The sequence below is a fragment of the Pseudonaja textilis genome, chromosome 5 (genome assembly GCF_049901715.1).
Source record: "Pseudonaja textilis isolate UNSWEBS1 chromosome 5, rPseTex1.2, whole genome shotgun sequence".
Taxonomy (NCBI): Eukaryota; Metazoa; Chordata; class Lepidosauria; order Squamata; family Elapidae; genus Pseudonaja; species Pseudonaja textilis.
In genome coordinates, this window is record NC_141994.1 from 54741390 (window position 1) to 54755801 (window position 14412).

Consider the following 14412-nt stretch of genomic DNA (forward strand, 5'->3'; position numbering starts at 1 on the left):
AAGCTGCTCCCCATTTCTCAGCTTTAGTCTTTTGGAAAGAGGGATGCAATAGAGCAGGGGTGTCACACTTGATTTCATTCCATATCAGGGCTGGGTTTGACCTTGGGAGGCTGGGGTAGGGTGGGCATGGCCAGATCGAAGTCACTCATCTCATGTGCCCTTAGAATCTGTTCCACAGAACTGGAAAAACCCCTGTAATGAGCTCTGGAGCACAAGTGTCCAACCTGAGATCTTCAGAAGACTAGGTTCTCCACCAAGGCTTCTCCAATAGTTGCCTTTAAATTATAATTTATTAATATGAAAGAGGAAAATCTTAAATATGTATAATTAAAATGTATTCAGTAACGTTTACGTATGCTGTATATTACATAAAATTATTTTTTTTATTCTAATACTACCTACTTCAGGGGTGTCAAACTCGATTTCATTCATCAGGATTGTGTTTGACCTCGAGGGGGTGGCGTGTGCATGGGCAGGGTGGGTATGGGCAGCTTGATGTCACTTGTGTCAGGGGCACCTTCCTTCCTTCCTTCCTTCCTTCCTTCCTTCCTTCCTTCCTTCCTTCCTTCCTTCCTTCTCCTTTCTTCTTCCTTCCCCCTTTCCTTCTTTTTCCTTCCCCTTCTTCCCTTCTTTTTCTTTGTCTTTCCTCATTCCCTTTCTCCTTTCCTGTCCCTTCTTGCATGCTCAAATGCAAAAGGGGAAACACTTCTCCTTTTGTTTTGTTTTTAGTTTGTTTTGCTAGCCCTCTGCCAATGGAACCTGAGCTCAGGGGGGCTGTATGAGCCACCCCCAGTCCCCATTTTCAGCTGCAACGGCCTCCTGCACCCCTCTGCCAGTGAAAACGGGGCCCAGGAGAGCCACACATGGGCTGGTCCTTTGCTGTTTCCAGGGCAGCCTGCAGGCTGGATCTAAGCACCCCGTGGGCTTGAGTTTGATACCCCTGACCTATTTCTTCATCCAGGTGCTGACAGCTTTTTTGAGTGTGATCACTCAAGTGCACAAACCGAAGACCAACTGTGTCACAGACCAGCAGAACCAGGCAGCTGTTCCATGTGGGAAAGAAATGCACAAGGAAGGAAATAATAACAAAACTGAAGTTTGGAAGGGACCTTGGAGGTCTTCTAGTCCAACCCCTTGCTTTAGTCTAGTGGTTGCTCAATCTCTTTTTAAAAACCTGTGGAGCACCCACAATTTCTGAAGGCAAGTTGTTCCAGTGATTAATAGTTCTGTGAGGAAATTTCTTAGTTCTAGGTTGGCTAGTAAATACCACAGTACTCAAATGGAATTTAATTCATAAGAGAATGGATTTTGCTGGTCTGTAATGGCATCAAACCTATGAAATTCCCTCCTTAGGAAAATTTACAAATCCTTTCTTATTAGTTTTCAGATGCGAAACCAAGAGAGTGTACACTGAAAATTTCTTTGGCCTGTCCTAACCATGGACAGAATTGTCGATTTTCAGTTAAGTTTGCACAACGTTTTGCCAAAGATGCAATTCTTTACATGACAGTGGATTTTTTACATTAGTTTTTATATTTTTCCTAATTCATTTATTTATACTGGTAAATTTAATCCCCAAATCTGGGGAAATATTAATACCAAAGTGCTTATTCATGTTGCTAAGAAATTGTTTTATTTATGCTGACATTTTTAAATGACATGAATTTCTACTGAATCTTGAAATCATTCAGCACATTAAAAAATGGAATAAATTTGTCTAGCATATATGGATTCACATTTTTTACACTAACATCCTAAACAGAACATGAGTGACAAGATATCCTGAAACTACACTTGAACAAAATGCTTTCAGTATTCCCAATTTCGTAAAATTAATGTTAAACATTTTTTATTAGCAGCCTTGTCAATCCTTTAACGGAAAGACAAGTTATATATTAATTCAGCTGAATTAGTAAAATACTAGTAATACTTCTTTCTAATATTATGTAACTATTGAATAATTTCAATCCTCTAATTTTAAAAAGGAGTTGATATTCACTTGGAATTCATTTGCAAGATAATATGATGAGTCTACATTTAACAAATTAAAATCCATTTTTCCCATGAACAAAGGCTGAGACCTGGTTATAGGCACTTTAACAAAAAGAAAACTGTTAGCACAAATAGTCATCTGACTTTTTTATTAACATCTGCTAAAAATATTTTTGATAATATGGATTTTTGTCCTACATGCCTGGGAAATTTTCTCCACTGAAAGTTTTTACAATTACATTCTGGTAGTTAATACCTTAAATTCCTGCTTCTTTTAGATACCTGTATCACAGATCCTTCCGTCAATCAACTCAGACATCCTAACTGCATGAATGTTGAATAAGTTGTGTTCCTAATCTGTTTTTCGTGGTGTTATTTTTGATAAGTTGAACTGTTTTTGCCCTTTGTGTAAAGACAGAGGCATGAGCTGTTCTTTGTGCAACCCTTTATTTGTTACAATTCTTGGACTTTATTGAATCTCTGATTTTCTAACCAGACCTTTTTATCCTCACCCAAACTTAACCCTAACCCTAACTAGAACTAGAGAAGACTATAGGTTGGATCAAAAAATAATGCTACATGAACTACACATACTACACATACAACAGCAACAGATTCCATTTAGATAATCTCTTGCATGGAAAAAAACCCTCTTATGGAACTTGCCTGTCAAATTTCTGTGCATGTACATGTAAAACATCACAACTGATAGTGACTTTTGTTATAGTTTCTTTAAGCTACTCTACTAGGTTTATAAGATCAAATCAGTTAGACAGGGAATAATTTCAATGAATTCTAGCAAAAGAGCAATTATCAGATGAAAAATGATAGATCTGTAGCCAGCTCCAACATAGTTTTCAATTTTGCTGTGGACTTAAATCAGAAAGACATGCCTTTAAATTTATCTCAAAAGCAAAACTGGACACTTATACATTATCAAAAAAATATAAAAGGTCTCAAACTGGGCAGCACTTCAAACAATGTCTTCAAATAAAGGAATGTTCTCTGTTACTTGAAATGTTCATTCTAATGCTCTACTGTTCAAATTAGCTTATGAAACAGATATGTCCCACCCATGCCAAGTTCTCTGAAGGGTGACAGAGAATAAGAATGAGATTTTTTTTTAAAAAAGTAACATTTTATACTCATTCTAATCTGAGAGGGGAAAAAAACAATCCTAAGAATGTTTTGTTTCAAGAATGATCTGTATTATCATAGTATTGTGGTCAGCATTTACGCCAAAAAGCTTAATGTTTTACTCTCTCTGTTTCATCAGAAAAGGGACAGGAAAGAACAATGCTAGAGAGCAAGTTTTATTTTTGCACAGTAGACTGAACTCAGGCTCTGAATAAAAGTATTGGAGGGGGCTTATTGAAGTGATATTCAAAATATAGTACTTCTTACCTAAACAATTTATTGAGCTTTACATTTGTGAAACCTACACAGAATGAGTTCTATGTACTAGGTTGAATGTTTCTGTCTCGTTGCATATCTGCTCTTGCTTGGAATACAGTTGTGTTTTCAGACTAAGACTTAAGTTTGATTGTATTTTATATAAAATAGACTCTCCAAAGGGATTATCATTTTGACCTTATGCAGGCTGAAAGCAATGTTGGCTTGAGTATGAGCTTCTTATAAATATTGTTGGTGCTAAACTTGAAAATGGAGGGCTGAAACTGAAAATTGTGGGGCTGAGGGTAGGTGGGGTTCTCCAGACATAAGAACAGCCAACCCAACTACTGTAAAAGGAATTCCGGATTCAATTCAGGAAAAGGTAATGGAAAACTCTTTCTTTAAAGAGGTTTAAAGCAGGGGTCCCCCCAACCCCTGGCTCACAGACCGGTACTGATCCATGGCCTGTTGGAAACTGGACCACGCAAGTGGTGGGCAAGTGCACGAAGCTTCATTTGCACATGCATGGGATTTAGGTTGAGCAGAGCACGCAAAACCATCCCTCCCCTCAATCTCCACCTGCTGCCACTGCTACTGGTCCATAGAGCCAGAAAGCTAGTGACTGCTGTGCTAATGGACATATATGGACATGGCTAAAATATTTGTTTGGATAGATTCCCTGGTCAAACGTATGTCTTGTTTTACTGGAGAAGAATGCTAAGCTTTCCTAAGGAAGTCTGAAGATGATGACTTGACCAAATCCATAAGAAAGTCTAAACACTTCTTTACTTACTAATTGTGCCATTACAATTGTTTTAAACAATACATTCCATTAGAACATGGAATATGAAAAGCATAAACCAGGGAAAACCTACAATTGAAAAAAAAAAAGCAGCACATTATATTGGGCATTTTAGAAATATGTGAACATAAGTAAATTTGCAAGGCTACTAAAATCAAACAATTATATGACATCCTATTCAGAATTGGAGAATATACAAAGGAAGCAGTGATACTAAAAAAGATGGGAACCCCAAAATAGTAAATATTCAATGAGCTTTCAAGATTCTATTACTATAGCCTTTATCACTAAAGTATTTCTTGTGCATGTGTATTTCCTGACTTGGCTTATCTCAAAGGGCTGGCACCTACAGAGCTTGGAAAGAATTTTTTTCCCCTACAGGCAATGATTTGTTTATTATTATTTATTCAATTTATATGCTAATCATCTCCTTGTCAAGTGACTCCAGGTGGCTTACAACATTGTAAAGGTAAGTACAAAATGTTAAAACCTTAAATAGTAAAATAAACACAGAATAAATAAAACCCAAAATATAACGTGGTGGAGATGCGGGGAAGGGGGCGGGAATCTCCTTCCCAGTCCACTAACCACCTCCCAGCATAGTGGTACACCCCCACTGTGCCCCCACTCTGACCAAATGGCAGAATCAGATTTTGAGGCTTTTTTGGAAGGCCAAGAGGGTATGGGGGGTGGATCTCAACTTGAGGGGTATCTGTTTCCCTATTAATTTATTAATTCTGATTTCATCTTTATTAAACAATTATATTCAAAGGCGAGGAAGAGAAGGAAGAAGAAGAAAAGAAGAAGAGTTGTCACTTGCTGTTCCTATGTCCTTGCCTTGGATAATTGCCATCTCACAGAGCTTTTGAGAAACAATTGAGCAGTGGCTTTTTTTAATGCATTCAAAATTGAACCAGGGTGCTTTTTTTCCCCCTCCTGTCTCTTTAAAATGTTATTTTGCATTTCTTATTTCAAGTAGTTAGGATTGCATGTTGAATCTGGGTGAAGTTTCATTGCAAAAACCTATCCCAAATCATTTAAAACAGATGTATTTGTGTACCTTGTACGCATTTTGGTATTTAAATATTGCACACATCCCAAATTCTTGGGAAAGGACAGGAGGATATATATTAAATTCAGGAGCCAGACATAAAGTGAGAAAATGACTGAACCTAAAGCTGTCTAGTTGACACCATCAAAGTGTGCTAAGTCTGGGAACGAGACAGGATCATGAAGAGATTATTAACTGGCCAGAGATGGAATTTCAGCCTAAAGGCATGTGTGGCCTTTTAAAAGTTTCCAGGTATTTATTTCATCAGTCTTGAATACAGAATTTCGGAGTTGGAAATACGAGGTAAATTCATGAAGAAATTGGCTATACAGGTATAAGCTTCCAAAAGTTATTTTACTAAAGCAGAAATAAACAAGAATCTGTGATATGATTTGGATATCATTGTATCCAAATTCTGCCCATAAAATATGCAATAAAAATTAAGGCAAGAATGGTGTAAGATTTTGCATAGATTTAGTACATTTAATAGCAATAATAATCATTATGCAATCCCTCCCCAATGTGCAATCTGCCTGAAATGTAAATGTGTGTGTGTGTGTGTGTGTGTGTGTGTGTGTGTATTGTGATATATATATCACAATATCACAGCATTCTCCCCCAAAGTTGCCCATCTGTGCTATAAAATAGACAGCGGAGAACTGTATTCTCATCTCAAACTGAAGATAATAACAATGAACAAAATTAAAAAATAGTGACATCTTTTACTCCTGGACAGGAAAATGACGTTTCATTTCTTTTCTACAAGTTCTCGTTCAGTTTTTTGACAAATAATTTCTTTAATAAAGTATTTCAAAGGAGTTTTGAAGACATTCTTATGGATACAATGTGATGCATGAATGTGTTAGTCTTTTCTGTATCCTTTCAAGAAATCTACAAGTTAACTGTAAAATTCCAAAACATTGTGGAGAAACGCTGTTCACAGTTTATATACATTGTTTATGTATAGAGATCCTTCCATTTCTTTCTCATGTGCTATGATACGCTACCTCTTAGCTTCGTGCTTTTTTAAGAGGCAACTGGACTTTCTGGTTTTTCTTTTTGCTTCTCATCCAAGAAGCTTCTACAGCTCCTGAAAAGCACCTTTGAAGCAACCATGACCTGGATGACTGAGAATCTCCATATTTTAACTTTATTCTTAGGAATAAAGTTGATGAAATTCTACACAAGCAACTAGCTACTACTGAGTAAATGGCTTTTGAAAATAAAGGGCCTGTGACTATAGGTAATTTGTATAAAAAATGTGAGACAATCCAATTCATTTTCTTCTCATAGCATGGGCCTAATAAGTCAAAGCAACTTGTATATTTTTTCCAATGGGTATGGGAAGGGAAACTTCAGTTGAAGTAATGTGTAATTAACTTCCCCAAATGTAAACAGCAACTATGTAAATCCTTGTGTGGATTGAGCAACATTTAAACTGTAGCAAGCAAGCAATTAAATAACTCGAATTCTCAATTCAATTTTGCAATTCTAATAGAAACAAAAAATTATATTCCTGTTATTCTTTCCCTTTCAGCCATCCCTTTATTCCAAACCCTTGATTTTAAATTATTTAAATTAAAAATATTTATAGTTACAAATTATTTAAATACTTAAAAAAATAGTACACCCTGCTTTACATGATTGTCTCTTATCTTGTATGATACTGAACCAATCCAAAGTTGCTGATGGAAAAATCTGGGCAAGGGACTTATTGCTAAAACTCTTAGCCATAACATAGTTCCATCCCTTTTTGTTCATTTATTTAAAACATTTATAAGAAATATGGGAAAGTACTGGAGAGATATTTGTCCCTCTTTAGAGTAACTTAAATTGTATACCAAAGAATCAGTGAAATACTGAAAACAACAAAACAGTCAAATAGTCCTTGTAGCATTCTTACTATTTTGTTTGCTTGGTTTTTCCCTTAATTTAAAAGTATTTATTTATTTGCCAACCATCCTGCCTATATGTTGTCCTTCAAAACAAAAGTTTTCCTAGTGTGGTTTTTAAACATTTTAAAGTCACAATTAAATGTTTCAATGAAAGACAGCATAGCTATTTTAAGACCTCAATTGCTTAGAAGCATAAAAATGTGTCAAAAATGCCATATTATAGTATAAATCTACAATTATCATGATAAAGCCTGAGAACATGGAAGTGTCTTAGTTTTATACTGAACAGAGAACAAATTGCAGGCAAACTATTGGGGAGGGTATTATTGAAAACGGGGCCACCTGCTCTTTATATCTATATGTCTACACAGGAGACATTCAGAATAGGATCACTGAAGGCAATATTAGGACATGAAACAGAGAATCAAAGAGAAGGAACCAGAGTTTTAATCTGATGACTTACCATTCTGTTCCTGAAGTTTCTGAAATCATCCTCTAAGATACATTTTATCATATCTGGCTCAGATATCACGATGTACATTCGACGACCAATGTAATACCTGTATTCAGTTACAAATGAACAGAAGAAGAAGGTTCCATTAGCGACTAAAGTAAGCAGGCAGTAGATACATGGATTTCCACAAAATAACAACACTAAGTATAGATGGAAGTCACAAATATATGCTTTCAAATATCAGAGGCTAATAAAAAATTGTTCAGTACCAGTATTCATCAGAAGTTTCCTGGTCACTACTATTATAATGTAGTAAAGAATCTAGTTTGATCTTAAGAAAAACAATTTCATTCTCGATTTTCCTTTTGGTTTATGTGAGTTGTACATCAATTTCTGGAAGCAAGTTTGAGCTGGAGAGATACACAACAGAATCCCCATTCTCCCTATTCTAGGAAAGCTAAATAAAATATTAACATTTTTGCTATGCATGGGCCTAATAAGTTGTAAAGTCCCCATGTTACACTGAAGCAAGATGTGATTTTTACTTATTTTATTTTTTATTTATTTATTTTGATTTGTCAATTGCTTACAAGATAATAGGTATAATTATATACATAGTTATGAATATATGAAATGGGTACATATAAGAAAAATAAAAGAAACAATAGTACAGGGATGGTAGGCACGTTGGTGCGCTTATGCACGCCCCCTACAGACCTCTTAGGAAAGGGGTGAGGTCAATAGTAGACAGTCTAAGGTTAAAGTTTTTGGGGTTTGGGGAAGAAACCACAGAGTCAGGTAGAGTATTCCAGACATTGACCACTCTGTTGCTGAAGTCGTATTCCCTGCAATCAATTTGTTTCTTTTTGCTGCGAGAACCCTGTCAACTGTAATATATTCAAGCAATCATAGATTTATACACAGGACTTAGTCTAAGAAGTAAGTCCAACCAACAGGGTTTAGCATAGTTCACTTTAATGTCAATCACACTATGAATATTACTGAATAAACAAGTAGTCTACATAGCACATAACCCAAATTCTTACAAGAATACATGTAGCTTCAATGTAATTTCCCTTTTCCAACTGTAATCTCACACTTTATCAAAGGGATAAAGCTAACCATTTGAAAGATACGATGTTCTTGACAAAAACCTGACCAATATGTGCTGCATTTATTTCAAAATATACAGGCAAGTGGATGTTTGATAACAGATCTACCTGACCACCTATAATGAGGCTAATTGTAGCAATTTCTTGTGCCATCAGTAACTTTAGAGAAAGAGCTTGCAAACAAATCCTACCAAAACACAAATGAATTTTAAAACTGGTGAGGGAAATTGAGCAAAATGCCTTTTATGTGAAGATGCCTTTATTGAGCCAATCTGCAATCAGGAAAAGAAGTATGAAGAAAAAGTGAAGTATAAAGCAGCCTACTACTTCCTTTCATCTCCAGCAGCAACTCTTACCTCAAACACTTTGCTCTGGTTTTTTCTACCAGCATATTTGCAGTATATTTCACCCAACCTTAATTGGTAAATAAAAGATGTTGGATGCACTGGAGCACTCAGGTGGAAGACAGATAGCTTTGGCTTTTACAGATTACTAAGTACAACCTTACCATAGGTAAACACCACAAATATTTTTCTATAATTCAAAGTAATTTGGTTTCCTTTCAAATTCTTATTCAGATCCTTTCAAACTGATTTGCAAACTGTGCTCAAAAGGACATGGTGTATAAGTTTTAATGAATACATTCAATTTTGTGTTTAGGCATTTGTGAAGAGGGCATTTGTCTCTTTCACTCCTCAAGTAAAACACCATTTTATTCGTCTTCATTTCTAATGTGTATATGTAATATTATTTATTGAGTATCACATTGTTTTCCTCTATGGAATGCATTATATATTTCCTCATTTCATCAACCAACAATTTCATGGTGTTGGCCAGAGTAATCAATGACGTGAGCTGCTCTGCTCCCCTATCACGCACATGCACACACAGCAAGATTTCTACAAATATTTATTCAACACCCACTCCCCCCCTGCAACAGGTACTCAGAAAGCACCCCGGTTGCACAGGTTCAGATTCTGAAATCAGCATGGCAAGAGTCACTGGGTAATTGAGTCAAACAGGCATACACAAAGTCCTGGGAAGCAGTACACAGGTCAAACGGGTTAGGATACATGGCATGAGAACATAAGGCATGGAACTGGGCATGCTACTCCAGCAACACTCAGTTCCTTGAGATGGGATTAAGTGAGCAATGCTACTGCAGCCCTTCAAGAAGGTGCCTCCTTCTGAGTAGTCTAGCTGACCAGCCATGGTGCCTGCCCCCTCTCTGTTCTACATAGCCTCGGATCAGGAGGAGACGTGGACTCCACCTCCTACTCATTGCTAAAAGGCGGCAGCTGCTCTCTGTCTTTGGTTGGAGCCTCCTGGCCAACTTGCTGCAACTGTGGCTAATCTCACTTAGCCTCCATATGACCAAGCTGAGGCTGCTCCATCAGGCTAGCACTCTCCAAGCCCCAATCTAGGCCATAACTCAGCTCCTCACTTTCCTCTCCTCCTCCTCCTCCAAACTTGCATCTGAAGAGGGATCTGAGGGGGCGGATCCATGACGCAATTAGCACAGAAGCATCCAGTGTCCGGTTACATATTGGGTTAGACATGCAGCATTCAGCTAATCCTTTCTTCCTAATTTTTTTATTCTGAAGTTTTTTATTCTAAAATTGACAGAAACAGCTGACCACTCTTTAGTTTTTTTTTAACTAAAACAAAGTGGCGAAACTGCAAATCAGACTGGGAATCCCTGTGCAAAGGAAACGACGAGTTAAATTTGCTCTTTAATGCACAGTATAAGGGAGAAAACAGGACGAACTAGAAATCTTCACACAGAAAAGCAAATATGACCTGTGATAGCTATTACTAAGACTAGCAGAATGGGAGTTAAGCTTGAAAAGAAGAAAATACAAGTGCCTTCTTGTAGTATCTTCTACTTGTTCCAAAGAAATAGAAAAGGGGAAATCAGTATGACATTGTATGGGGAAAAAAAGAATCCAATATGACTGTGAAGAAATTCTTGTCCTTGAATAAAAGCCCTATTTGAAAGTATATAGATAAGGTTAAAACCAGTAAGAAACCAAGGTGTTGCCATTGTAGGAGTTTACTACAGGCCATCTACTAGACAGAGGATGTGAACAATGCCTTTTTAAAATTCTCAAGAGGGCAGATTAGAATGGTAATTGAAGACTTCAGCTACCCTGACATTTTCTGGAGAACGCATTTAGGTGTGTGAGATAGAGCAGAATTCTGATGTTATAAATTTCATCTTTCAGAAATTTATTTTGTTTTTTGTTTTTTCAGAAAGGGGAAGAAATACAGAGGTCAACGATTCAGGACATAATTCTGACTAACAGAGAGGAATTGGTCAGTGGCCTAAAGGTACAAAGCAGCTTTCCAGAAATTTTTTAAACTGGTGGAAAAGCTTCACACAACGTTTGCTCATAAATGATTTAAGCATTGTCCTGGAATAAAGTACTGAGGGAGGCCCTACAGGACCCCATTATTTAGGCCTGAGCCATTCAACAACTCTATAAATGATCTAGGGAATGGAAGGCTAGTGCTAGTTATCAGATTTATTAATTGTATCATTTTAGGAAGATTGGCTAACTTCTTAGAGGACAAAGTACTGGTCAGATCCATCAGGGATAACATTCTATAACAAATATATCATTATAAATCTGGGTAGGCAAATCAAATATCTAGGCACAGTTTTGTGTAGTCTTGGTTTGGAAGCATTGTGTGTATGAGATGGATGGAAAATACTTAGGACAATTCACATCCTGGTCAGTGTCTTTTCTCACTTTTACCATCAGGCAGAAGACACAGAAGCCAACTGGACAAACAGATTTAAAAACAGCTTTTATCCATGGGCTGTCAGACTCCTAAATACAACTACAATCACTCAATGCATACATGGAAACAGGTGACTGGTCTCTCCCTAATTATTTGTATATGGACCATTTTCTATATTTATGTTGTATTGTATTTTTGTTATGGATAGCACCAGCAGGAGCAAAATCAATTTTCTTGTATATATGTACAATGACCATAAAGGTTATTATTATTATTATTATATACCTTATTCATTAAACATGAAAATCAGTCAACTGAACATTCAAAAATGCATCACAAATACCATTGACTGGTGCTAATGGTTGATATGGGTTGCTGCCAGCCTCCTAGGTATCAACCAAGGACCTTCTTAAGATGTACGATGTTCCAAGTAGCGCATTTTTTTTTGCAGTTCCGCTGGTGTTATTGCAGGAAGCTGCAATTTCTTGATGTGTTTTGTAAAATTCTTGGACATAGTACCAAGTGTCCCGATGATAATGGGTGTCACTGTTACATGTTTCATCCATAACCATGTAGTTTCAGTGGCCACGTCATGATATTTCCTGATTTTTTCCCAGTTCTTTTTCTTCGACTGTGGTGTCTCCTGGTACAGCGATATCAATAAATTGTACACTTTGGCTCTCAACAAACATAATATCTGGCATTTTCTATTCCAAATGGCGATTCGTCTGTATTTGAAAGCCCCACAAGATCTTCACCATCTCATTTTTGACAACTTTTTCCACTTTATGTTCCCATGACCTTTTGGCTACAGGCAGGGTGTATTTTTTACCTAATGACCAGTGGATTAATGGATTTAGCAATTCGATCATGTCTAGCTTTGTAGTCAGTTTGCATGATTTTGCTGCACTCGCATATTAAGTGTGAAACAGTTTCAACTTTGTCATTGCAAAGTCGGCAATTTGGATTGTCAGAGGATTTTCATATCTTTGCTTCCATGGCATTAGTTTGTAGTGCGTGTTCTTGAGCAGCAAGTATTACACCTTCCGTTTCTTTCTTGATGGTTCCTCTCTTAAGCCATGCCTATGTCAAGTTGTTATCACATTTTCCTTCAATGTTTTTCAAGTGCTGTCCATGCAAAGCTTTGGTTTTCCATCCATTTAATCTGTCATCCAGCTGTTTTCCCTTATATTCTGCCTTTGTTTCTGTTGCTTTTATAATGTTCTCTGTTTTCACAGCCTGCAGCAATTTTTCTGTTCTTTGGTTCATATAACCATTCAAACTTCGTTTTTCTTCCACAGTTTGATAGATTTGCAATAGCCCTCTGCCCTCTATTCTTCTTGGCAGGTATAACCTGTTGATGTCATGATGATGATGATGATGATGATGATGATGATGATGTAAGAGTACTTAGTGAGCCACCAGCTCAACACAGGGAAGCAGCTAAAAAGCCCAGTGCAATGTGGGGCTCCCTGAAGGGAACTGTGTGTACAATTGATCATGTTTAGCTTGCAAAAGATTAAACTAAGCGAGCCATAATCTGAATCTAAAATACTTTGTCATGTGCAAGGATAGATGTGTTCTCCACTGAAACAGAGAGCAGGCAAAAACTTGTGGGTTCAAAATAAAGGAAAGGAGATTTAAGATGAAGATTAGGAGGAATTCTTGATATTAATAGCTATTGCAGGGTGGAACATGAATAGACACCCACCCCTCCTGCAGTTGCATTAGAATAATAGATCCCTGCACTAAGCCAAAGAAATGGACTCAATGATTTAAAATGTCTCTTTCAACGCATACTCTATGAAAAGATATTGCCAGAAGTGAAAACTTCTTAGAAAACTTCTTTTTACTATGAAGGTGAGTTTTTTTAAAAAATACAACTTGCTAGAGAAAAAAAGAAGGGAAGGCATTTTGATTTATCATTTGGGCTTACTCCAATCCAGATGATGATTCCACAATATAAAAACTGAAGAGAGAATCAGCAAACATACCATTCATTCCCTACAAAGTGCAGATTAAGCTTCGCAGAAACTGAAACACAGTTTCTCCAGTTCTAATCTTTAGGACATATTTCTGTTTAATTCTAGTTACAAATAAATGGTCCTGAGACCCAGGGCCTCAACACAGCAGGAATCATGAAAGTGGACAAGTAATACTACTGTACATAGTTCATTAAACAAAAAAATGATAGGACTACATGTTTAAGTCAAAACCTGTCTTTCTTTACACAAGGAGCTTCCGTACTGATTCTCAGAGTGTTTCAGGGGGTTGGGATGATATATTTCATCTTACATTATGTGAATGTAATAACCTTTAAGAAGAGATTGGACTGCCATTTATCAGAAATGGTGTAGGGACACCCGCTTGGGTGGGGGGTTGGACTAGATGACCTAAAAGTTCCCTTCCAACTCTGATTATCTGTTAATCTGAATGAAAATGTTGTTTTTTCCTCGCTTCAACATGGTACAGCTCTCTTGGCTCCTGTATCACAAAGTTTTCTCCTGAGTATGTCTAGTCTAGTCAAAAGAAGGACTAATGGTTACATGATAGCAGTGTTCCCAAAATTTGAGGATGCTGCCACAAAGAAGAAGGGGTCGACTTATTTTCCAAAGCACCAAGAAGGCAAGACAAGAAGCAATGGATGGAAATTAAACAAAGGGAGAAGCAACCTAGAGCTAAGGAGAAATTTCCTGACAGTGAGAACAATCAACCCATGGAACGGCTTGCCTTCAGAAGTTGTGGATACTCAATCACTGGAGGTTTTAAAGAAGAGACTGGACATCCATTTGTCTGAAATATAGGGTCTTCTGTTTGAGCAGGGGGTTCTACTAGAAGACTTCCAAGGTCCCTTCTGATGATGAAAATGATGATGATGTTGATGATGATTTACCTGGAAGGTGGGTAGCCAACTGTATCCTTGAAGATAGGGTGCTCACTGATACTCCTTGGCCATCTCTGAATCATGT

The 14412-nt window shown here is 37.1% G+C and overlaps 1 protein-coding gene across 3 annotated transcripts in view; it reads right to left on the reverse strand.

Moving 5' to 3' along the window:
• TBXAS1 (thromboxane A synthase 1) overlaps positions 1 to 14412 on the reverse strand; it is a 229176-nt gene that overhangs the window by 116843 nt on the left and 97921 nt on the right. For all 3 annotated transcript variants that reach the window (XM_026725639.2, XM_087934948.1, XM_087934949.1), the window contains one exon: positions 7596 to 7692. In XM_026725639.2, the coding sequence (XP_026581424.2) occupies positions 7596 to 7692 (97 nt within the window). The remainder of the gene's footprint in view (positions 1 to 7595; positions 7693 to 14412) is intronic.